General features: G+C 49.3%; 1 protein-coding gene across 1 annotated transcript in view; it reads left to right on the forward strand.

The window, feature by feature from the left end:
* MXD4 (MAX dimerization protein 4) overlaps positions 1 to 26,411 on the forward strand; it is a 336,017-nt gene extending 309,606 nt beyond the window's left edge. Inside the window, exon 7 of the mRNA XM_069632124.1 lies at positions 25,815 to 26,411. Within this exon, the coding sequence (XP_069488225.1) occupies positions 25,815 to 25,963 (149 nt within the window). The 3' untranslated portion in view covers positions 25,964 to 26,411. The remainder of the gene's footprint in view (positions 1 to 25,814) is intronic.
* Positions 26,412 to 27,376: the final 965 nt, after the last annotated feature.

A 27,376-nucleotide genomic window follows, 5' to 3' on the forward strand; every position in this document is an offset into this window, starting at 1 on the left:
TTTTAGGTAAAGCGTAAAATGCTGGGCATCTAGGATGTCTGGGACTGGGGAACTCGGCTTCCTTTTGGCTGATGAAGCCTTCTGCGGCTGCTTCTTCAATTATCAACTCAATCAGCTGCCTAGGTGTTTTTATTATTCACCAATGTGTCAACCATGTTTTGATAATCTTTCTTGTCCATGACACTATAGATCCGCCTTTGTCTGCTGACTATATTACAATTGTATCATTATGTTGCAGTTCCTTGAGGGCTTTACTCTCCGTTTTCCTCAGGTTGCAGAAGGGTTGGGTGTCTTCTACTTCTATCTCTTCAATTTTCTTAAGTATAGGTTTCTCGAATGTAATGGATTCTGCAGTGATGGAGTTAGGCGGGGGTAGAATGTAGATCTATTAGGTAGCTTGGTCACATCTCATTTCCCTTCGGAAATGCTATTCGCGAAAAGTTGTTTTAAACGGATCTTGCGTATGAGCTGTGTAACTTCAATGCGTATTTGAAAGGGGTCATGTTTGATAGTTGGCACAAATGGGAGTCCCTTTTGTAACACCCTGAGCTGGTTGTCATCAAGGGCGGTGGTAGATAAATTAACCACTAAAGACTGAGCCATGATTTCGATGTTATTTGTTCTCTGGGTTTTCCAATTCATGAAATAAATTGATGCTGTCTGTGATGTGTTAAAAACCATATGGGTTGAGACAGGATGGAGATACCCAGTAACTTTAGTTGTATTGAACATATTATTATGACACTGAAGGCTCACATGAGCCTGGCTCATATTCAGACCCAGAGGATCAAGGGGACACAGGGGACTTAAACCAATACTATGATGATGATGACGACGTATACATCATCCAATCCCCAGAGCACACTGACCAACCGGTGGCTGACTCCCCGTTAAACAACCAGCTGCAGTACAATGACCTACTCTTAAAGGCTGCACTTTAAGATAGATACCCAGGAAGCTCAAGTTGATGAAGACTACGTAGAGGACATCCTTGGGGATAAAAAATCTGCAGCACAGTTTATCCCTTTGCTCCAATCAGTCCAGAGGTGTATTCAGCCCTCGCTGCTTACCCCCAATCCGACAAGGGCAGTCAACCCACGCATCGAAAAGATTTTTAGACCAGCCCCTTCAGACCCTTTATACATTAGGGGACCGCTAAAGCCTAACTCTCTAGTAGTAAGAAAGAGAGCAGGCACACCTCTATCCTCTGCCCCTCAGCTGCCTATCAAATAAGAATAGCTAATAATACCACACTATTATCCAGCTACAATTTCCACAAGTGGGACGAGATCTCTCAACAAATAGACTTGGTTCCAGAGCCCCTAAAAACACAGCTCGAACACACCATTGCTGAAGGGAGCCAAGTAGCAAGCTTAGGAATAACTTAGACGCAGCAGACAACGCAGGAGGATTGTGGCAAAAGGTACACTAATCAAGCGCCATGTATGGCTCCGTCAATCAGGTTTCAAATTGGAGACCCAGGCTACCCTTTCAAACATGCCCATCGAGCCCAACGCTTTGTTTGGCAAAGCGGTTGAAGACGCATTAAAATGCGCAAAGGAGGAATACGACACCATCAAATCCCTGAGTCAACTCACTAACAAACCCTGTGGGCAAAGAGGGAGCGCAAATACACGCAAGTTAAAAGGACAGAACTCATGTAGGTCCTCCAATTAAAACCAGAGTGGGCAGAGTTAGTCCTGGGGTTCTTCACAAGGGCAGTCCTCCCAACAGAGTTTTCAAAGGGGCCAAAGAAGGTCCAGATTTAGGGGCAGGTCATCCTCCTTGAGAGGGGGTTCAACTCCTCCGAAGCACTGACCACCCACTACAGGTTCCCTCCCATGCATCTCCAGTAGGAGGTCGAATTTCTTAGTTTACCCACACATGGGAGGGGGATCACGTCAGACAAGTGGGTACTTTCCACCGTGGTGGGTGACTATTGCATAGAGCTAATACAAACACCAGCCAACCACCCGCCCAGGCAAAGACAAACTATACAGGAAGAACAATGCATTCTGTTAGAAGAAGTCAAAGCACTGCTTCTAAAGGACACCATAGAAATCGCCCCCGCGAACTAGGTAAACAAGGGTATTTATTCAAAGTACTTCCTTGTGCCAAAAAGACCTGCGCCCTGCAAACACTTATGTCAAGCCACATAAATTCTGCATGACAAAGCTAAAGGAAGCAATCCCACTGCTAAAACAGGTGGACTACATGCCAACCTTGGATTTGAAAGATGCATACTTTCATTTCTCCAGCATGGGGTCTGGCATGGATTCACATGCTCATGAATATTCCCCGTCGTCAGGCTGGGAATCCTCGGTAAAGATAAAATCAGTATCAGTTTCGTTTCTGATCTGTCTTTCTTAGTAGTAACCAATCATTGGTCTCTGGGTCATTCTGCCCCCAGCCAATGACTGCCCTCTCCCTAAGCCCCTCCCTGGCAGCCATCCTCAGATTTTTACCGCACGTTCAAGTGTTGGGAGTCTTCGTGCTATAGCTCTCGAGCTTTTACTGCGTTTTGCGCTTTTTCAAAGAGATTTATCTCATTTTTCGGTTTAATCGAGCCTCAAGCTCCACCGTTTCTACTTCCGATCAACGGGGACCCGTTTCGGATTTATCTACGCCCCTCAAGGGTGAAGTTTTCGTCGAGTTGCGCTTCTTGGAGGATTCCAGAAGTTTCTGAGGCCTACCTCGCGGACGAGAAGACATGGCCCAGGAGAAGGGAAGCTCGACTCTCGGCAAACTGTTAAGGATCTGCCCTGGATGCAACCTACAAAGTGTGTTCAAGGAGGACGAGCATTCGAAATGCCTTTACTGCCTCCACGAGGCCAAAACGCACGTGGAGAAGGACTGTGCGTTTTGCATGAACATGTCGGATCGGACTATGAGGGATCGTCGGACCCGTCTCTCCAACTGGCTGGAAGGCAAGAGCCCAGCAGGTGAGAAGAAGTCCGAGCGGTCTTCTAAGTCCTGTGAGGGCGCCCCGACGATGGGGGCCCAACAGAAGGCAAAGCACCGTGAGTCCGCGGGCACCGGGAGTGCCGAAAGGGCGGGCTCCTCGGCTGCCAGGCAGGGCGCACCTTCACCGACGCCATCAACCGCGAGCCAACGCTCTGGCTCGGGGAAGAGAAAACCCGAGAACCCGGCTAAGCTTCTGGAGAGGCCCCGGTTGATCGCGAAGGAACAGGCCGAAGGGGAGCGAGGCGGTGACCCTCCCTCTAAGGCGAAGGCCTCAAGCATGCCCAAGGGGGTGAAGGCCTTGATCCCGGCCAAGGACTCGATTGAGGGAGTCGCTGTGGCCCTGGCGAAGCCTGTGGAGGCTATCCCAGTGGAGACGACCTCGTGGCCCAGAGTCTCCCTGCCTCCGTGGAGGGAATCCTCTTTTAAGCTCATCGAGAAGACCCCGTGAAGACCCCGGTGGAAAAACAGGGGGTGGGGCGGTGGCCGTTACAGACACGGACACAACCTCCGAGGAGGAACTGACCGAGAATTTGGAAGAGGCCCGGTCCCACGGGAGGGATCCCGACGAGAGAGACGACGAGAGCCAGAGTGGCGGTGGCGAGGTTCCTGTGGAGGAGGAACAACCGTCGCTACCGGCACGCCCGTCACAGCCCGAGCCACAAGACAACTCGGCGGCCATTTTGACAGCAATCCAAGCCTTATGCACGGAGATAAGGACGAGACTGCCCCTACCCCCGACGGACGACCCAGCTGAACCGGGCCCGTCGGGAAGCCCTCCAAACAAGAGGAGGAGAATTCATCCGGCTCCGCTTCAGCCCTCATGGCCTTCTCAGCCTTTGTCGCCTTCCCCGGTCCCGAGGGATGACACAGTAACAGACAGGGCCACGATGGGGACGGATGACGACGGGACTGACCTCCCGTCTCCAATTCCTCGGGCGTCCCCGCCCGACGAAATTGGCTCCTTCCACACCATGATTGCCAGGGCGTCTGAGCTTTTTCAGCTCTGCCCCAAAGAAAAGGAGGGCTTCCTCTACCAACGGCGCGAGGCCAAGAGGAAGACGGTCCTCGCAGTGCTGTTGCTGGATGACATCTGGGACGAGGATCTTTCTCTCCTGAAGAACCAGTCCACAACGCCTGCCAAAAGGGTCTGGTACGAGAAGAAAAACCGGGTCCCCGATGGCACCCCTTTGTGCCTTAGAGCACAACCGACCCCGGATTCGATCGTCTCGCCAGCGGCCAAGAAGAAAGCGGGGGGGGGCCTCGGCTTCAACTTCAACTTCCCCGCCGGACGCCGAGGGAAAGAAACTAGATGCCATGGGACGACAAGTCATCTCGTCGGCGGCGATAACGATTAAGGCGGCCAACGCCCGAGCGATTGTGGCCCGCTACGACAGGGAGTTGTGGTACAAGATCGCCCCCCTGTTGGACTTCCTCCCGGACGACAAGAGGGCAGAGGCCCTGGCGATCCTACAGGAGGGTGAGGTGGCGTCAGACCATGCCATAACTGTGGCCACGGACATTGCCGACACCTTTTTTCCGCCAGTTGGGCAACAGCGCTTGCCTTAGTCGGCGGGGGTGGCTCAAGGCGACGGATTTCTGCCAAGACGTGCAAGCCAGGGTTTTGGACATGCCCTTCAACGGGAACAATCTGTTCGGAGAGACAGTGGATGAGTCACTGCAGGCCATCAAGACCGACATGGAGACGGCTCGGGCCTTGGGAGATCTGCAGCAACGGCGGCCGCCCTTTTGGAACTCTGGAGGCAAACAAGGTGCCTCCAAAGGATTCGGCGGCAGCTCCTTGACATACCGTCAGGCGGCCCGCTCCTTGTCGCAGGAAGCTTACAGGGGACAAGGCAAGTCAGGTGGATCTCGCTGTCGTCGCCAGGGAGGCCAAGGCGGTAAGGCCGCTTCCAAGCAAGACTGAACCGGCTGTCGTGTCGGGCCCCCACCGAAGCACCCCGGTGGGGAGGCCGGCTGACGAGGTTCGTCACCGTGTGGGAGTCCATCTCCACCGACCGTTGGGTGCTGGATGCCCTGGCCCACGGGCACATTCTGGAATTTCTAAAGAAGTGCCCCTGAATTCCTACCGTGGCCAGGAAGGAAAACCACGTCCCTCAACTGCTGTTGGAGGTAAGGGCGATGCTCAAGAAAGGAGCCATCGAGCTCGTCCCAAAGAGGCTCCGAGGCTCCGGGGTATACTCAAGATACTTCCTCGTGAGAAAGAAGACAGGAGGTTGGCGTCCCATCCTGGACTTGCATCGGCTAAACAAATACATCAAGGCACAGAGGTTCCGGATGGTCACCCTCCAGCACGTGCTGGGCCAGCTGGAGGAAGGCGACTTCCTATCGTCCTTGGATTTGGAGGATGCGTACTTTCACATCCCCATCCTGAAAGGACACCGAAAGTTTCTCAGGTTCGTAGTCCAAGGGCGGCACTACCAGTTCAAGGCCCTCCCATTTGGATTGAAGTTGGCGCCCAGGGTGTTCACCAAGTGCCTAGCACCAGTGGCGGCGCAGCTGCGCCTGCAGGGGATCCACGTCTACCCCCACCTGGACGACTGGCTCATCCGAGCAGGGACAAGGGAACTCGCCGTCGAACACACAGCAAAGACCGTCCGGCTGCTCATGGACCTGGGATTCTCCATCAACTTCCCCGAATCCCACCTAGTTCCGTCGCAGGTTGCGCTGTTTCTGGGAGCCAAACTCGATACAGTAGCGCAGTTGGCCTCGCCGTCGGAGGAAATAACGCAGGCCATCCTGGGCAAGGTATAGCGTCTGCTGGCCACGGACGTGGCGAGAGTGAGGGCCATCAAGTCCCTTCTCGGGATGATGTCCTCTTGCATCTATCTGGTGCACCTGTGCAGGCTTCGGATACGTCCTCTGCAGGAGTTCCTCGATGCCCGCTGGATGCAAGCGACGGGCAGCTTCGAGGACAAGATCTCGCTCAACGAAGTATTCCGCGAAGCAATTCGATGGTGGAACACCCGTGCGCATCTTGCAGCGGGCACGGACTTTCAGACCCCAGCATACCAGGGGAGGCCTGTGGCTCCCGGAGGAGAGGCCGCTCCACATCAACATACTGGTTCCCCCAGCTGAGGAGCATGGGCGATGCTTTCTCGTTCCCCTGGGACGGCCTGTTCCTGTATGCTTCCCAGAGTTGCTGCTCAGGCTCATCAACCAACTCAAGAGGTCCTGGTACAGGATGATCCTTGTTGCACCGGCGTGGCCGAGACAGATATGGTTCCCGGACCTTCTGGACTTGTCAGCGTCCCCACCAGTCAAACTGTCGACAGACGCACATCTTCTCAACAGAGAAGGAGGTGCCATTCTTCATCACGACCCAGAGTCGCTGAACTTGCAGGCCTGGCTCCTGCAGCACTAGAGTTTGGGAGGTACGATATCCCGGCTGACTGCAGAGAGGTTCTTGCAAAGGCCAGGGCGTCCTCAACTCTCAAGTGCTACGGACACAAGTGGAAGAGGTTCTCTGTCTGGTGCCGTGCACAGAAGATTACCCCTCTACGGATTACAGCCCCTCAAGTGCTACCATACTTAATGTCGCTGGCCAAAGCTGGACTATCTCATGCTTCCATCAAGATACATCTGGCAGCGATTTCCCGATACACCAGAACTGCAGGACGGTCGTCCCTGTGGTCTCATCGCCTGCTGAAGGAGTTTCTGAAAGGACTGTTCCGATCGTTCCCCCCAGTGAAGGCTCCAACCCCGGTGTGGGAGCTCAATGTGGTGCTGACCAGGCTCATGGGCCCGCCATTCGAGCCCTGGCATTCGGCTCTGTTGAAGTTCCTGTCGTGGAAGACAGTGTTCCTTGTGGCCATCAACTCTGCATGACGCGTGGGAGAGATTTATGCCCTATCCTAAAAAGCCTCCATACTTGACTTTCCACGAGACAAGGGTGGTGCTGAGGACGCACCCCTCCTTCATGCCCAAGGTGCAGTCGGACTTCCATCTCAACGAGCCCTTGGTGTTACCTGTCTTTTTCTCGTCACCTTCGTCGCCGGCCGAGAGGACTTTGCACTCGCTGGATGTAGCTAGAGCGCTGAAGTTCTACATGGACCAAACTAAGAGTTTTCGGAAGACATCACAGCTGTTTGCGAACTTTGGACCTGTGAACCAAGGGAAGGCTCTCTCGAAGGCTTCCATTTCCAATGGCTCTCCGGCTGCATCATGCACTGTCATCGGTTGGCAAACAGACTGTTGCCCGGCCGTCCGAGAGCCCATTCGACCAGAGCGATCGCTGCTACCACAGCGTTCTTATCTGGTGTTCCCCTGCTGGACATCTGCAGGGCTGCTACGTGGAGGTCGACGCACACCTTCACGAGATTCTACTGCGTCGACCGGGATTCCAGGGAGGAGTCCAGAGTCGGCCAGGCAGTGCTGCGCAACCTGTTCGCTTAAGGTGAGCCTGGTGAGGAGGTAAGAGATGCTTAATGTTGAGTTTTATGTAATGCTTAATGTTGAGCCTTGCCACCTCTCGTGGTTGTGCATGTGTGTACTGCTATGTATTCTTATATTCATGAGCATGTGAATCCATGCCAGACCCCATGCTGGAGAAGGAACAAGTTACTTAGCTGTAACTGTTGTTCTCCAGCATGGGTCTGGCATGGATTCACATGCGAACCCTCCCTCCTTCCCCTCTGCGGCTCTTCACTTGGTTATACTGCCACTTTACGTGCTAACAAATCTGAGGATGGCCGCCAGGGGCGGGGCTCAGGGAGAGGGCAGTCATTGGCTGGGGGCAGTATGACCCAGAGACCAGTGATTGGTTACTACTAAGAAAGACAGATCAGAAACAAAACTGATACTGATTTTTTCTTTAACGAGGATTCCCAGCCTGACGACGGGGAATATTCATGAGCATGTGAATCCATGCCAGACCCATGCTGGAGAACAACAGTTACAGGTAAGTAACTTGTTCCATTTCAATGTTTCCAAAGCACAGAAGATTCTTGCTTCAAAATAGCGAACCAACACTACCAATTCAAGGTGCTACCCTTGGGCATAGCATCCGCTCCAAGGGTATTCACCAAGCTACCAGCGGTAGTGGCAGCGCACCTACGCAGAGAATCAATCCCAGTGTGCCCTTATCTGGTCTACTGGCTGATAACAGGGGAATCCCCCCCCAAATTTGCAAGCAAAATACCCAAAGAACAATGAGCTTCTGTTCCAATTGGGATTCTCAATCAACAAGAAAAAATCGCCTTGTTCCAAGCAAGACAAAACAGTTCTTAGGAGCGGTCATAAAGGCAGAAGAGGGTCATGTCTTTCCTTCAAATGAAAGAGGGCAAAACATACTGCTGCAAATACCTCAGTATCTAGCCAGTCGCCAAATAACCGTACGCAAAGCAATGCGCTTGCTCAGGATGATGGCTTCATGCATTTATCTGTTCCTGCACGCACGGTTGTGCATGCTCCCAATGCAAGATTGGTTCGCAAAACAGCGGTCTCAGGCAAGCGGTCAGTGGGTTGATCTAGTGGTTGTTTTGCTAACCCTAGTTCAAGCACTACGATGGTGGACGAAGAAAAATCTGTTTATGGGAAAAACTTTTCACAGCCCTACAGTACAAGCGACTGTCACAACAGATGCATCTCGTGCCAGGTGGAGATGCACAGCCCAAAATCACATAAACCTCTTAGAGCTACTAGCAGTGCCCAAAGCCCTACAAGCTTTCCAAGTGCATCCCTCAGGTCAGACAGTCCAAATCCTCACAGACAGCACCACTGCTATGTTTTACCTGAACACGCAGGGATGCAGACACTCTTCAAGTCTGTCCACAAACATTTTTGAAGTGGGCACTCAAGCGCAACATGTTCAGGGGAACTCTTTCTCTGGCAGACTCAATTAAGCAGAAATCCTCTACCCGAAGAGCATGAGTGGCAGCTTAGCAGAAACATCTTAGACAATATTTTCTTCCTCTGGGGCTATCCTCCCTTAAGCTTGTTCACCACAAGCCAAAACACACAATGCCCAGATTTCGCATCCAGGCTTCCCCAACCCGGATCCAAGGGAAACGCCCTGTGGATAAACTGGTCAGGGAAATTTGCCTAAGATTTTCCCCCAGCACTGCTACTGTGCAGGATAGTGAACAAGATACACCAGGAACTAGCAATACTAATCCTAGTTGCTCCTACGTGGGCAAGACAACCTTGGTGTCCGCATCTACGCAATCTGGCGATCTGCGATCCAATCAAACTCCCGTGCCCCTTCAACATGCTCACCCAGCACCTGGGGGTCCATGTTACACCCACATCCTCAATCCATGAACTTAGCAGCTTGGCTCCTGAAGTAAGAGTTTGACCATTTAAAACTACCTCAAAGATGTATGGAAATCCCCAAGGAGGCACGCAAACCTAACACCAGACACTGTTATTTTAACAAATGAAAAAGATTTGTAGTATGATGCCAGTCAAAAAATGTAAACCCTATCAAATGTACTCCTTCACACATTCTTCATTACATGATCCACTTACTAGACTCCGGTCTAGTATTCAACTCCATCAAGGTTCACCTAGCGGCTCTATCCGCATGCACCACTTCCCAAAGCAAGGTGTCCTGGTGGAAAGTCCCTGTCATTAAGGCATTCATGGTAGGAGTAAAAAGGCTTTACGCCCCCAATTTCTAACCCTCCTGCCATGGTGGGATCTAACTGTGGTACTCGCAAAGCTCATAGGTCTCCCCTTGGAGCCTATGCACAAATCCAGCCCTTAACACCTAACATACAAATCACCTCCATAAGAAGAGTCAGTGAATTACAAGCTTTGTCAGTGCAAGACCCTTTCTTTGTTGTCTACAAAGACAAGTTGATACTAGGAACACACCCTAGGTTCTCAACTAAGTTCATATCCAAGTTCCATGTCAACCATTTCATTGAACTACCCACTTTCTTTCAAAACCCTTCAAGCTCAGCTGAGAAAAACCTCCATACACTAGATATAAGGAGAGCAGTTCTTCACTATGTAAACAAAACAAGGCTGCTACGAAAAACAGACCAACTGTTTGTCTCCATAGCTTCTGGCAGGGAAGAGTATCACGTTTCATAAAATGCCATCTCCAGATGGTTAGTGAACTGCATACAGCTCTACTACTCTCTATCAAACAAAACTCTGCCTTTCACATCAAGAGCTCACTCTACCAGGGGTACAGGAGCTACTTTGGCCTTTATTGCAAACGTCCTGCTGGACGCCATTTGCAAAGCAGCTACTTGGTGCTGTATTCATACTTTTACTCAGCACTACTGCATTGACACACATTCTAAAGCAGATTCGCAGGTGGGACAAGCGGTGCTTAAAACATCTATTTGCGGCTGTGCCTTCTCACAACCCACCACCTTCTCGCTAATCTATGCATAGCATGTGATCTAAGCAGATACACAAGCCTCTGAATGCATTACTCACCGTAATCGTATTTCTAATGCTTCTAAATGCTTAGATTCACATGCACCCAACCTTCCTCCCCTCTGGAGTAGAAGGTGTTTTCTGGCTTCATCTATTCCTATCTGCATTATTACATCTGTACTCACGCTACACTTCATGCTAGCTCATGTCAGAAACAAAACAATCTGAGGGACCTCAACGCATGAAGGACCATGGGTACAGTGGACGTCACACTAGGGATAGTATTACTGGCACGCTTTGTCGACATCCCTTTTTGAGTTTTGAAAACAAAAAATGTAATACTCAGCGGCTACCTCTAGATATCGGCCAATGCATAGCATGTGAATCTAAGCAGATGCAAGCATCAGAAATATGATTATGGTGAGTAATGTATCCCATATACACACACACACAATTCTTTCGATGCTGCCTACATACGTAGTGGTCATTATCCTGTGACGTCACTTCATGCAAATTAAGGGGCCCGCACTTAATTTGCTGCACTTGGCACCACAAATCACAGGGCCAGTCCTGATTGTTACCCTTTAGTGAGCACCGATTGATCCCTCATCTTGTCTTGGTGTCTCCCTCTGTCCTTGACAGACATAGAAGGACCACTCGCACCATCAGCCCAGTGGCTCATTTTAAAGATGTTCTATTCTATCTCCTGATATCTGCAGTAGGGCCCAATGGTCTACAATCTAGAAGCTGTGCCAGTGGAACTGTTCCCACTGAGCTGCCCCATTCAGGTTTCCCCCCATGAGATGAATTGCACTCAATTTGTCTTGAAATTTCAATTTTACTAAGCACTAGGAGGGGAGGAGGGTAGAAACAATGTTTACTCGAGGGGGTGGTGGGCTCAGAATGAAAAGGTTTGAAGACCACTGGATTAGAGTATGCCGACACAGAGCTACTTTTCAGTTGTTCCTCCGTGCAAGATAAGTTATCCGTGCTGTTAAAGGGATAGTCCAGTAAAAAATGTATTTAAAAAATAGATAGGCAACATTAAAAAAAATAATACTAGCACTTTTTTTTTTAAACTTCCTATGTAAAATTTTGTGAAATGGATGCCCGCCTGTGCTGGCTTTTGCTTTTGCGGCACTAATGAAGGAAAAGCCAGCCAGCTGTAGTAAAGAAAAGCTACCGCTGGGTGGCTTTTCCTTCATTGGTGCCGGGACTCGGAGGACGCGGACCGGAGACCAGAGCAGGAAAGCTGCAGCTGAATCTCAGTAAGTGCTATTAAAAAAAAAAAAAAATAAGCACTAGCTGCGTTTTTTTTTCTAAGTTTTCCGGGCTGGAAAACGTAGAAAAAAAACGCAGCTTTAAAAACGTTGTATTTATGTTTGCGGTCGCTTTTGAAGCGACCGCAAACATAAATACAACGTTGTGTTTGAAAACGCTGCGGTTTTTCTTTCCAAGTTTCTCAGGCTCCTCCAGCTCGGAGGAGCCTGAGAAACTCAGAAAGAAAAACCGCAGCGTTTTCAAACACAACCGCGTTGTGTTTCTGCCTGCTGTGGCTATCACTTTGGGTCTCCGGTGCTCCCCCAGGGGAGCACCGGAGACCCAAAGTGAAAGCCAAGGCAGGCAGAAACACAACACGGTTGTGTTTACATACCGCGGTGTTTCTGCCTACAGCTGATTTCCCATTTGGGGCTCTCGGGCTCCGCACGGGGGGCCCGAGAGCCCCAATTGGGAAATGCTAAATGCTGCAGTGTTTCTACCTAAATCTGATTTCCCATTTGGGGCTCTCGGGCTCCCCACGGGGGGCCCGAGAGCCCCAAATGGGAAATGCTAAATGCTGCAGTGTTTCTGCCTAAATCTGCCTTCCAATTTGGGGCTCTCGGGCCGGGAGCCCGAGAGCCCCAAATGGGAAAGCAGATTTAGGCAGAAACACAAGAGGAGCCCCGGAGAACCAAAGTGATAATCACAGCAGGCAGAAACACAACGCGGTTGTGTTTGAAAACACTGCAGGTTTTCTTTCCGAGTTTCTCAGGCTCCTCCGAGCTTCAAAAGTGACCGCAAACATAAATACAACGTTTTTAAAGCTGCGGTTTTATTTCTAAGTTAGAAAAAAACCGCAGCTAGTGCTTATTTTTAAAAAAAAATAAATAGCACTTACCGAGATTCAGCTGCAGCTTTCCTGCTCTGGTCTCTGGTCCCCGTCCTCCGCGTACAGCACCAATGAAGGAAAAGCCACCCAGCGGTAGCTTTTGTTTGCTACAGCTGGCTGGCTTTTCCTTCATTAGTGCCGCAAAAGTAAAAGCCAGCACAGGCGGGCATCCATTTCACAAAATGGATGCGCCAATGTGCTTGCTTTTGCGAATTTTGAGCTTGAATAGCTCAAAATTTTACATAGGAAGTTTAAAAAAAAAAAGTGCTAGTATTATTTTTTTAATGTTGCCTATCTATTTTTTAAATAAAATGTTTTACTGGACTATCCCTTTAAGCATTTTTTCATTTAGTTATGTACAGCTCTACATGTAGAGTGAACTGTTTCTGAGTGCCATGGTAAGGAGAGCAGGGTGAGTGGAAATCCCTCCCACATGCTAGGCATAGAAATGGTAGGGGGAGACCGGACACAAATGTAGTATTCATCACAAGCCCAGGAGCTGCAGTCTCTGATTGTTCGATAAGCAATGGTAGGCAAGTGCAAAACCAGTAGGCCAACCTCTTCTTCCTTCACTAAGGTTGATAGCATTCCAGTGGCCCATGCTGTGGAGAGCTGTTGGCGCTGTGACAAAATTCAACCACTGTAATAGTGACAATAAAGGAACATGACAGAAAGAATATAGTTCTGAGTGTAAATGTTGAGCTAGAAACTTGTAACGAAATACCACTGTTTAAGTATCTACATTATACCATGCCATTGAGTAGCATTAACAATGTTTGCAACACTGATCTTGTTAAGGATAATGCTCTGCACTCCATGGCTCACAAAGAGGCGTCTGTAAACTCTTCTTACCACTTCACTGCACGTTGCACGCCCGCTACAAACGGTATCCCTACAAAATATCCCAACCAAAAATATAGCGTACCTATGGCCGTTTGTCTCGCCATAGGCAATATTTTTGGGGGGGATAATTTGTGATAAATTGCGGGGGTGTCCTCCGCACATTTTAAAATAATGCAGGGGTTGCGGGGGTGTCCCCCGCAGGGTCCATCGGTCCGCAAACATATGGCGATATTTTTGAATTGAGATATTTTTGCAGGGATATTAACAGATGGAACCCTACAAACGCTAGGCGCACGTCCATCCGCCTACACTGAAAGCCAAACACGCTTTCCCCTACTCCTAGCACCTTCTTGGAGCCAGCTCTCACTTCGGAGCCGCGCTCACTGTGCGTGCCGGCCCCGCCGCACTGCATTACAAAGTAAGTTCACTGCATACATTCGACAAACGGTACGCGATCCGCACGGAAAGGAAAACATGCGTGGCTAGATTTCACTAATCTAGCATCTGCTGCAATCAAGTAAGCAGCTTTTAGCCAAGGCAAAGACTCACCCCCACACAGCATGCTTAGCATGCCTTCTTTCACTGCCAGCCTCAGGGGCATCCACTCCCCTCATGTCAACCCAGCCCTGACTTACAAACTACATTGCCCAAAAAGCCATGCTCGCACGTATGCGCATATAATGCAAAATCAGGCTGCCGCTACCAGGCTACCCGTGCCCATCATGCAAAGAATGCACAGCACAGAGTCCTCTCCTACCAGCCCAGCCCCCACCACTAATCATAACTTCATGGACACTGCAATCTTATCGGATCGCTACCCAGCCCGCACACCTCATATGGGAAGCCAAAGACACTGTTTGCGCTCCTCATCACGCGCTCACTACAGGCTGCTTTCCACCACCAGGCTCCCCCACCTTGTGCCAGCTAAGAGCAACCGCGTCCTTCCAGCAGCCCCGGGCTCACCGCCACGGGCTCACCGCCACAAGCCGCTACTCATCTCCTGCCATCACTCAGGAACAAAATACTGCTCTCTTGCTTCTGGGGCAGCCCCATTGCCACTGCACACCAACCTCTGAACACCAGAAATGCAAGCCTCTGCACACTGACCCACTCCCTCAAAAAACCTCCACTATCCACGCCTCCACAACAACCACCTCCATACCACCCCACACCAACCCCCTCACTCTCCACACTGAGCAACATAACCAACTCAGCATTGTACCCGCCACCCTCGCTGCCCCCACACTAGGCCTAGGAACCAGGAAGGAATCACCCCCTCACCAAGAAACTACCTCTGCCCCCCCTCACAGTCAACATGAAGCCTGACACCTCATTTAACACCACCACAAACACTGCATCACTGCCACATAACAGCCACATCACTCAACCAGCCAGTCGCCCCCAACAGCACAAGCTACCATCTCACCATCCAAATATCAAACCTGTCACTGGACCACTTGTCCCAATCACAAGCAAACAGCCCCTTCTGAACTGCACACTCATCAACTCTTACTCCCTGCCCGCACATGCCAAACCTTGATGCACTAGCCATATCTGAGACCTGGCTTCACGAGGCCTGCGGCCCAGTACTATCCCTAGCCATACCCCAGGGTTACACCATCTACTGGAATGACAGAACCTCTGCCTGCGCTGGCTCGGGGAGTGCCGACATAGAGCACGCCACGCAGGTAGCCCTATCTCCCCTCAGTGCCCGAAGGTGAGGAGCGGCCCCCGAAGTGTGGGCACCACACGGCTGGGGGGTGCGGACAGCTCTGGCTCTTGTGTGGGGGTGCCCTGGGACCAGGGGGGCCCATCCTGTTGTGGCCTGATCTCCCCCCCCCGCCCTACACAGACCGGGAGGCATCCCGGAGACATCCACAGCGCACCCCCCAACCCTGAGCAGGGGGACATCATCAAATCCCAGGCCAGCAATAGCCCTGGGCGGACCGCCAAACCCCGACCTGCGTAGATGCTTCATCCACGATTCCACGGCTACTGCAACCCACCTGGAGGTTTGGGGGACTGCAACCAGAGGATCCGGGTGAGCTGGACATCACCATCCTGCGCCACACCACTAAGGGAGGACCCGTTGGTGGGAGGTGTGCTGTGCGCTTCTCGGGGGGCGACTTCAGGGACAAGGAAGTGGACCCCGGGACCCGGTTCTGCGCAGGGCCCCCGGCATGGAGGGAAGCAAGCAAACGGGCGAGGAGCCTCCACAACAGCAATGCCCCTGATCTACTCTGTGGGGCCCTTCCCTAGCCACAACAAGACACAAGTCTAACGCCACAGATCCCGGTTCCCCACAACGCACCTCAGAACACTGCACACTATAGGCCCCAGTGGGAGGCCGCCCTCAAACACGGAGTACCAACCCTTCCGTCTGCCACAGGCCCTACGACCTCCCTACTGCTGAGGTCACCCCTGGCAGGGTGGAGGGGGCTTCACCTCCCCGCTTCAAGCAGTCAGGACCATTCCAGCCATTAGCAGTATTTCCCAACAGCACTAACCACCCATAAGTCGTGTCCCAGAAGCAGACCAGCCGCTCACCAGGCTGCAGCCACGACCGCACCAGACATAGTCCTCTCCTAGGTGCCGGGGTTGGTGAGACTACCACGTGGCCCACATCTATTGTGAAGGCGGACCTGCAGGCAACACCTGCAGACATCTCCGGTCTCTCACGATGCCACTACATCTGGCTCTGCAACTAACCAGAGTTCATCATACTGCACTCATCGGTCAAGTAGCCCGATAGTGGTCAGTGGCCCATGCACGGCCCAGGCAGAAGAAACAGGTGAAGACCCTTCCTCAGTCTCTCCTGGGTCCGCAAATGTACCTGCCCTGCACCTGCAGTGGAACTAGCCACGCACACAACCAATGGCGGGGGACACCTGGGGGGCTGTGTTAAAAGAGACCATCGACAAGCAGCCAAGATCGACAAGAGACCCAGATACCGCTGAATCCACACCAAGGCGCTCCGCAAGACGCAAGGCGACAATGGATATCCCCTCACAGCTCCAGGCCATCCTGGCTGAAATAAAGCTCATTGGACAGCGCACACAAGAGACCAACACTACAGTCCAGGATATAAAACAGGATGTCCAGATGAGACTCCACGCCCAGGCAGAGAGAACTACTGACAACGAGCAACGCATAAGCTAGCTCAAAGATAATCAGGACTCGACAGCGACCGAACTGGACGGCATCATCAGGGGGGTCCAGCGCCTCAGCGCCAGGATGGAGGATCAGAAGAACAGATCCAGGCGGATCAACTTCAAGATGATAGGCCTCCCTGAGGACGCAGAGGGCCTGGAATAATTCATGTATAATTTCGTACAAGACATACTCCACATAGAAAACCCCGTTAGCCAACAATCGAAAGGATCCATCGGGCACCGATCCTGAAACCTGCGGCTGGAGAGGGTCCGAGGCCAACCACGCTCAGACTCTTGAACTTTCAACACAAGATGGTAATTTTAAAAGCGTACAGAGCGGTCGGCCAGGTAAACATTGAGGGGGTAGACATCAGGTTGTTCAGTGACTACTCTGCAGAGGTCTCTCGCTGTCGAAAAGGCTTCAACCCCCTCTTTGAGGCACTGAGGGGCCAGGAGCTGAGGCACTACTTCAAATTTCCGGCTGTATGGTGCGTTCAATTGGAACTCCAATGGCACTCGTTTGACAACCTGGAGGATGCCTGGAGATTCCTGCAATGCCAAAATCTAGTCTCAACGGAATACCCACGAGAAGCCGAGCAAAGGACACCATCATCGCATACGACAGTATCATCCGAATTCTGCATGCCATGGAACAGAGTCAGGAAGCAAAGATCCGGGAGGGGCCTCGGGACCAGACCGGGGGTGAACGGAGCCGACACCGTAAATCCTCACCTCCACTACGCCTGAGACAACAGACTGTATACAAGTTGCCCATGTTGACCTTGGACCGAAGCCCACTTGCCTAAATCTATGATGGCCCCAGAAGCACGTCTAGTGTTTTGAATGCCATCCCGAAACTATCGCTATCTGCATCCACATCCGGGGCGGGGGGGAGCAACGCAAACCATCAGGTACGTGATTGGTAGCTGGCCTGCGTGGCTGTAACGACTAGCTGGCGTTCGAACCCCTACAAGCATTTTTTTAACGATCCACAAAACCTTTACACTGCTGCCAACCAAGCCCAGAATGTGTCGATTTGGCCTGGTCCTCAACCCACACACAGCCAGCGTGGGTGATACCATCCGGGCCAGACACCCCGGCAGATCTGCGTGTTTACAGGCACCTTCTTGCGGGCTATCCAACATACATGGGAACACGTGTGACCTCACGGACCCGCACTCGGAAGCACCATGTATGGGCTTCATGGTCTTGTATTGGGTGTGGAGCACACATACCCAATGTTATAAGAGAGACGTTACTCTCTATAGTTTTAGTTAATGTTCAAAGGTTCCTTAATACCTCGGGAATGGATGACAAGTCTGGAAATAAGGAGGCCAGGTTGTGCTGCTACACCATACTACCCATCATGAGACTGATACACAAGCAGACTCCCAATTAAGAGACGACTTGGACGGACCCATCCTTACAGAGTGATGGATAAGCTCACATTGCTCACCTTAAATGTACAGGGGATGGGACACCCCATAAAGCGCAGACGAGTCCTAAACCACTTGAGGGATCTTCATAGGGTTTCTTCTAGAAACCCATCTGAACGATGTGGAATCAAAGAAGCTTGAGACGGGATAGGGTGGTGCAGCCGCTCACGCTCCCTTCCGGGGTAAACAAGGGTTATTGTTTCTGGTCCACAGGGACCAAAAACAAGGGTTATTGTTTCTGGACTATGAAGGGTGCCCTTCATAGTCCAAAACACTGTCTCCGACAGAGAGGGGAGATGCATCTTGGTACAGGGCCTGCTACATCAACATCCACTCGCGCTCATTAACATCAATGCTCCAATGACCAACACCCCAGCCCTTTTCACTCACACTTTTGCAGCCTGCGCACCTTACATGAGACAGCTCACCCTGGTTGGTGGGGATCTGAACACTGCACTAGATCCGGACATAGATAGACAGGATGCATGCTCCCCGGGTATGCGTAGATCAAAAAAACTAACCACACTCACCTCCCTCCTCATGGACCTGGGGCTGAAAGACGTTTGGAGAACCAAACACGGAGCTCATAGAGACTACACGTTTTATTCATATAGACACCTGAGCTATTTGAGGATAGACTACTGGCTGGCCCCTAACACGGCACTACACATACTTGATGAATGCTCTATGCTCACTATTACTGTCTACGATCACACGCCCGTCAAGAACAGGCTATCCCTGCCAGACACTCCCCAAAATCCCCCAAGATGGTGTTTAAATATGCAAGCCCTGGCATACCCGGATTTTGTAGAACACATCAAGGGGGGTGTAGCTATGTTTTCGGAAACAAATATCAACCCCTCATGCAACGCTCTAACATGCTGGGATGCATTTAAGGCCTTTGCGAGAAGCCAACGTATCTCCAGATGGGCATACAAGCATACAAGCTCAAACAGTGGCGCGACAAGGAAGACCAGTTAACGCTTGCTCTAAAGGTCCTAGAGAAGCAACACAAAAAACGCTGGACCAACAAACACTCATGCAGCTCGGCAAGGTACGAGCAAACATAAAAGACATCACGACCATTAGAGTCCAGAAATCCTTCTCGAGTTGGTCCCAAAGATACTACCTGTAAAATGATAGACCCCTACGCCTCATGGCGCTCACCCTTAAACAGAGTCAGGCAACCATGACAATCACATCTATCCGGGATGGGGAAGGGAATCTAGTCGTAGGGGATGCTTGCCAGATTTGTGGAGTTTTACGCAAACCTATACGCAAAGCTGGAGACACTCCCGCCACAGGCGATGCAAGGCTTCCTGAGCTCAAACCAACTGCCAAAAATCACCCAGGCCCAATACGAGGCGCTGGATATCCCTCTGACAGTGGTTGACGTCAGCAAGCGATTCACGCCCTAAATCCGGGAAAGCCTCGGGTCCCAACTGGATCCCAATTGATCTTTACTTCATGAAGTGTTCTCAGAGGCGATCAACAAGGGCCAGTTGCCAAAATCTATGATGGTTGCCAGCATAGTGGTATTCCATAAAAAGGGGAGGCCCGCAGATGAATGCGGGTCATATCGACCCATATCGCTGATAAACTCTGATGCCAAGTTCCTTGCGAAATGTTTGGCACAGAAGCTAGAATCAGTCTTGCCTCACCTGGTGCATGATGACCAGACAGGCTTCATACGCAAACGGCACTCTGGGGACAATGTTCGCTGCCTATTGCATGTTTTTGCTGGGGAAATGGCTCAGGGGGATTCTATCCTCACAATCGATGCGGAGAAGGCATTTGACAAAGTCCAGTGGGACTTTATGTTCCTCGCTCTCGCTGACTATAGCCTCCCCCCGTCACTGATCAGTATGATCCGGCTATTGTACACAGAACCTGAAGCAACTGTGACCACCAACAGCCTTACCTCTGCTCCCTTTGCTCTTTATTCAGGCACACATCAGGGGTGCCCACTATCGAGACTCCTTTACGCCCTGTCCATTGAACCAGTGGCGGTGAAACTACGGACAGACCCCCGGTGACAGGGGCTCTGGAGAGTGGGCGTGAACACCAGATTTCCCTATACACCGACAACCTTCTCCTATACATAGGCAATACTTCCACCTCCCTCCCCTGAGTGCGACACCTATTACAGCAATACGGTCCAATTGCGGGTTACCGGGTTAACTGGGCCAAATCATAGATATTACCACTAAGGCCAGACATCCCCTGGGACCCAGGAGCGGTAGCTCCATTCCGTTTACAAACGGACCACATCAAATATCTGGGGGAGGATCTCCGAGACGTCAACTACCCGCACACGGTTGACCGGATCCGCTCGAACCTCACCAAATGGGACACCCTTCCTCTTTCCCTGACTGGCAGAATCAATGGCATCAAAATCAATTTGATACCCAAAGTGATCTATTTGGTGACGATGCTGCCGTGTGCCCCCAGTCCGGGAATGTACAGAATACTAGACACTGTGTTTTCAAAATGTATCTGGTGGGGAAAAAAAGCACGTATTCGCACGTGGACCCTCCCGACATCTAAACTGGACACCGGCCTTGCATTACTGTCATGGCAGAGCTATTATCAGGCCTCAAAGATCTCCTGGCCCAAACGGTGGCTGAATCCAGGTGATGGCTCTGGGTGGAGAGGTGCGGAACTGCCTCTGATGGCTCCATTAACACCATTAGACGTACTCGCCATCCCCCCGGCGAATCTACCACAACACCTTAAGGCACACCCCGTCATGGGCCTGACCATAACCAAATGGCACAAGCTCCGATCCCAACAGGGCATCAACGTTAAGATAGCACCCGTGTGGATGTCAGTCAAGACTCCTCTCACTTAGACCATAGGACTAAACTCCACCCACAACAGGACACCCAATGGGTTGTTAAAATAATCGACCTATGCGACGACCACAAAATACATACATTTTTGGAGGACGGCAGAACACTGGCCCTACACGCGGGGCAGTGGCTACAGTATGGCACCGTTTGTGCCGAGATTACACACTACACCACGGAAACCTCTAGACAAGCTCCCCCAGCCCCCTGTGAGCTGGAACTAGAGTGGCAGAGACCAACCCACCCGCGCCTCAGTATGTTCTATTCCATGGCCATCCCAAATAATGTGGGGAGGAACTCAGCCCTCGCGGAATCATGATCACTGGACTTCGGCACCCCAATCGAGACGGGTGACATATACCAGTACTTCGAGGCAACCTCTGGGACTTCACTGAACATAAAAAATTGAGAAATCCAGTATAATCTCATCCAACGCCTATCTAGAATTCACAAAATGGGTTTGGCACCCTCCCCTCTCTGCTGGCGTGGGTGTGCCAAAATGGTTGTGTCCAAGGATCAAACAATACTGGAAAATGGCACAAAGGCAGATGATCACCTGCTTCCCAGATGCTGATATAACACTGTCCCCGGGAGACATGCTTTTTGGGGCCAACTATAAAGACTGGCATACAGACCCTTTGGCATGCAAAGTTATGAACACTGCAGTGTTTGCCGCTCGCAAACTACTATTAATTAATTGGAAAACAGCAGCGCCACCTACCAAATCACAATTGTCTGCTATGATGGCCAAGACATGCTGCTTGGAGAGGAACGCACTTAAAAGAATGAATCCGCCAAAGCGGAGTTGGCACGTAAACTCTGGGATCTGTTCGACCCTGTTCCTTAGAGCCTATCACACACAGGGGGCCGGCGATACCGCAATCGCAGCTACCCTATCCCAATGACACACAGCCCCAGACTCGTCCACAAACTTCTGGCAGATCCTCTGTACCACAACCCCTGTGTACCACAACCCACACCCAATAATCATAATAGGCATGAAGCAAGCACACCCACACATCAATATTGTCGACGACCTGAAGTCCGATCCCGAGTAGTAGTAGTAGTAGTAGTAATAATTAACAGTTGGGGTGGTGGAGGGAAAGGTTGACGGCTTGTGGGAATTGTTCAATGAGATGGTGTCTTTACACCAAGACACGCAGGCTCATGCAACAGCGGACACTGGAGGACGATGGACAAGATCTCCACCCGATTCACATTTGTAATAGGGGCGGGAGAGGTCCCGGGGGTCACTTGACCTGGTTCGTGTTTTGTTTTATTACAACTGCGTATGTTGTCCTGTACTGTTTGTGCAGAAAATGTACTAAAAAACAGAAGTTTCAACCAAAAAAAATATGCACCCACTCCTACATGCACAATCAACATCCACCTCCTCTACCGCCCTCTAGGCCCCCCCCACAACTTTGAGCAAAATCTACTCCACATTCTACAGGTGAACCTGAAAGCCTCTTCTCAAATTGTCTTACTAGGAGTCCTCAATTTGGGCCTACTTGACCCTAGTTACCCTCACGCATCCTCACTATCTGACGCCCTCAACACCCTAGGATTATGCAAACGGGTTAACTCTCCCACACACTCTAAAGGACGCATACTAGACCGGATCGCTGACCACAACTGTAAGATCATCAGTCCCTGTCCCTGGCCTGACCATAACATCATCTTCTCAATCCCACAGCCCACCAAAGTCAAATCGACATGCATCCTGCTACCTCCTGCAGTAACACACAGCTCACACAAGCTTAGAAGAGACCACATACTTCCACTGCTTAACACCCCAGAGCTCCAGCCCCCATTCACACCTAACCCAAACTTTCTAGTGGCAACATACACTCCTATTCTCTCTAGAGTGGTGAATATCTTAGGATCCCTAGCTCCTCACAAATCCAAGACAGTAAGACATGCAAACTCCTGGTACACACCGGACCTCATAGAACTCCGCACAAAGAAACATCAAGCCCAGCTAGCTTGGCGGAACAACCCCTCCCTCGCTCTTAAAAATGAGTTCACTAAATTATCCAAATAATACAAGATGGCTACTATCGCAGCCAAATCCAACTCCTTTAATTCTGCAATTAGCACTGCTTCCTCTAACACCAAAGAAATATTTACCATATATAGGGAATTAGAAACCCCCACTTCACCACCCGCCACCATCACCAAAGACGTATCATGGTGCTCGGACACCCTAAATTAAAAAATACTCTCAAAGCAAGCCACATTCAAGAATGACCTTGCAGCTAACAACTCCAATTCCATTCTCCCACCCCTTCTCCTTCCACCAATCTTTTCTACTTCAGAGACCTTGCCGAGAGTGACGTCTCAAAACTAATCCAGAGCCTGAAATCCTCTAAATGCAACAGTGATATTTGCCCAGCATCCATCATCAAAGACTGTGCTGACGTGCTAACCCCAATCATTACTGCCTTCATTAACGCCTCATTCGCCAACAGTACTTTTCCAGCCAGCCTCAAAGAAGCCTGGGTCCTCCCCCTCGTGAAAGAAATCTCACTTGTCCCAACCATTCCATCCAACTACCGGCCAATTAAAACAGTCCCCTTCCTACTTAAAATTCTAGACCTTGCAGCCTACCTGCAGGTTCAGCAATTCTTGGAGGACAATAAAATATTAGGGATGTGCGCCAATCCGGTTTCCGCCCAGGACATGGAACCGAATCTCAAGAATCAGTTTGATGAGATCAGGGATAAAGGAAATTGCACCCTGCTCCTCCTCTTAAATCTATCTGCAGATTTCGATTTGGTCAACCATCAAATCCTCTGCCAACACCTCACCACCCATGCCAACTTTTCCCCACCTGCAAATTCCTGGATTGCATCCTTCTTGGAATGCAGACTCATGAGTCTTCTCAGACACAGCCAATGCCTTACCCTCCCCCATCACCTGGGGTGTCCCCCAAGTGTCCTGCATTGCCCCCACCCTCTATAATATCTTCACCAGGCCGCTCGTCAACATCTTAGACTCCCTCAGCATAGCCTACACCAACTATGCCGATGACCCACAAATCCCGATCCCACTCAGGTAATTACACCGAGGATTCCAATACTGTCAACTACATTTATTCTACTATCCAGGCATGGATGGCAGCAAATCACCTCTGCCTTAACAGCGACAAGACAGGAACCTAATTGTCAGTAAAAGCCATGCCTGTAACTCACTCAACTCTCAATACCCCTCTTTCCAGATCGACCAGTGTGTGATTCCATTCTCAACCACAGTAAAGAGACTGGGTGTCATCCTTGACGCCTTGCTAACCATGTCCAGACAAATTAGCGCCATTGCCTCCTCGGCAGCCTACGCAACCAAAGTCCTCAATGGAGCCAGACCCTTCCTCACAAAACACAATTGTCTCACTATTGCCGGGCCATCATTGGCTTCAAGATAGACTATTGTGACGTCCTTTTTAGAGGCACCTCCACTAAAAATATTTAAAAACTGCAAATTATACAAAATAATGCCCTGAGAGCAGCCCTGAATATCCACAAATGAGAAGAGATCTCCAATGCCAGAAGGGAAGCTCACTGGCTGCTCATCCAGAAACGCATCCACATAAAAACATTGTCCATTGCCCACAAGTGCCTCTCCAATACAGCGCCTCCCTATCTTAAACAAAGAATCACCAAAGCCCACTCCTCGAGACCCACCAGGACCCCTTACTCAGACAGACTCCTTGTGCCAAAAGTGAGAAGATGTACAACTGGAGGCTCAAGCTTCCCCTACTGCGCCGCCAAATTCTGAAATAACCTCCCCCCATCCCTGAGGGCTGAAAAATCCTAATGAATCTTTCGCAAAGCCCTCAAAATACAGCTCTTCTCCTAACTCCCCCATCCTTACTCTAAAGCTCAGCTATTCTGCGACACCCTACCTCGGTAGTCTCAGTATGACTAACGTGTATGTATACACTGCCACTGTATAACCAATACAAACCTTTACCTATGTGCTCTGTCTTCCACCAACTCCTCACTGTATGACTATGTGTGCTTCCCTTACCTGTACTTGTCTTGTACTTGAAACAGCGCCTCAATCCCTCTGGATTGTATGTGCACTTTACAAATTAAATAAATAAATAAAGTACTAGATACTTTTAATAGATATGAGAAATTCATATTATCATGTTTAGATTCTCTGCCCGCTGTGAATTTCAAACATTACAATATGTACACAATGTCCAGCTTGCATGCTATATTTTGCTGTTTAAAAATGCTGTTTTACAAACTACAATACAGTATGAAGCATACACCCTTATTGTATAGGCTTATTTTTCAGTACCTTTTTTAAAATATTGCTAAATGTACATAGAAAAAAACATTAGTTCATAATGTTTGTCTACTCATTGTTGGTATATACACACAAATTAAGAGATAGACCTCAACAGAACCTTTAAAGAATTTGAGTTTTTTTTCTTTCTGATGATGACTAGGGAAAACTGGTGAATGACTATAACTGGCACACAAGGTGAATAACCCAACTCTTAATAAGCCCAAAAGAATAATAATAATAATGTGTTGCGTTTAATTGAAATGTACTTCAATTACAGTTGGGTTAAAACTACGTTTTTAAGTGTGACGCAGTGGCAATAAACAATGATTAACCCACATAGTGGCACATTCACAGTACGTTTCTGTGCTAATGCTTTTGTGTTTTCTCTCTCCTGAAAAAGCACTTGCTGCCTGAACAAAATGAGGGTGCCAGAAGCCCCTCACTTTCAATCCTGTTCGCTTGTTCCGTCCTTCGTTTGGTTAAATGTCTTTCAGTAGTCCCCTCTTTGCACAACATTTCCTGAGATAAAATGTGACGTTTTCAAAGTATGTAGCATCGAAATAACCAACAATCCTGTTCAGTGGAATTCTGTACACCCTTCAGAGTGGTCAGGTCTCTATTATTGTCTCCAGAGCACTTGTTTTGCTTTGCTAGGTTTTGTTTCCCACAGTATGAATTTTGAGAAGTGTGGTTCTGTGTTTGAGAATGGAACAGCTTGGTTTGTTAAGCATACTTGAAAAACTAATCTTTCTTGAATGTCTTCTGTTTCTTTTAGAAGTAGACATTGAAGGAATGGAATTTACACCGGGTGAAATGGACAGTTTTGGAAGCATTAGTGATGTGGATGACCACTATAGCTTGCAGAGTGGTTCCAGTGACGGTGGATACGCACATTCCCACAGACTTACTGCCAGACTCTCATAACGCCTGAGCCACTGGAACAACAAAGACCGTCGAACTGAAAGGCACTTGTACAAATAATTGCTGTTGTGTCGACTGCCACTCTTCCGGGAAATCCCAAATGCAGTAGTTTAAAAATGAATGAGGTCGCTTACCCACAATCCCCTGCAATTCAACCACCTGACGATATTACTCTGTGGTTTTATTGCAGAGAGCTGTGGCGCTAGGTACAGTTGTGACTTACCAGAAGCTTGAAGTGGCCGGATTTACAATCATATCATTCCATTGCAAAAGTATTCAATTATATGCTGGAACTCTATATAGGTGGAAGAGGTTTGATAAGATAAGAAAATAAATTATTTTATTTACCAGAAAAAAGCATTTTAAAAATACTATGTAATGATTCTAAATCAGTCTCATGAAAGATTCAACAATTGTTTTTAATGAAATATTTCAAATGCTTTATAACAGACTGAAAGTGTGTAGCATTAATTTTTTCAGCTGTTGTGTTACAGATGTAAAACACATATTTAAATGTGCATACCACCATATGATCTTTAGATCAAGAACAGAGGAAAAGTCACTACTGTATAAGAAAATGAGGAAAGCCAGCTCTAATGACAACATTGTATGAAATGATCTATGCTTCCTATTACTTTTCTGTGCGTTACTCGCTTAACTCTTGCCATGATCCGGACTTATATACACGCAATACAGAAGCTACATTTTATTGACATGCAGGGAAGTGAATATATTTTGCTTCTTTCTTTTTCGTTCTCATATTTACACTGCATTTTAAGGATGGTATGGCTTCAAGTTGCGGCATCCAGCCAAAGCATAGTTCAACATTTCTCTCTTGCTGCACGTTATATTTACAAGTTGTTTTAAACAAATGGAAGTTTATGCTGTGAAACAGCGCTGTTTATTTAGGATAGATGAAGCAGTTCAGAACATATTTACACAAATTGTAGCAATACTACGAAGATGTATTTTTTTATACAACCTCAGCTTCTTGAAGTCATTAGAGCATGGCTTGCCGGGTATGTAAAATAGATCAGTCTTTGCATTATTTGTCAAAGAAGGTCTTTTTTAATAATAAAAAAGGAAAAAAAAGCTATTCACACTTAAGATAAGTGATTTAGCAAGTGTAGTCTATATTTCCTGTAAGAGATTTTGTATTATATTTTCTTAAATGTTCTCATTTATTGTATAGGGAGAGAATAATACAGAGCCAGTCCAGAGTCCCAGGGGCTATCCACCATCGTCCTATTGTGCCTTGGTGACTGACAATTTATGTACATCTCCCCTTTTCCATTGTTTAACAGACAATTCAGCTATGTTTACTAAGTGATTTGATGTAGAAGTCTCCCCATCATGCGTAGGTCTATGGTCGCCAGTGAGAGTTTTTCTTTTTCATGCTGGGGCCTATTTCCCTTT

The sequence above is a fragment of the Ambystoma mexicanum genome, chromosome 6q (assembly GCF_040938575.1).
Source record: "Ambystoma mexicanum isolate Mex_15411 chromosome 6q, UKY_AmexF1_1, whole genome shotgun sequence".
Taxonomy (NCBI): Eukaryota; Metazoa; Chordata; class Amphibia; order Caudata; family Ambystomatidae; genus Ambystoma; species Ambystoma mexicanum.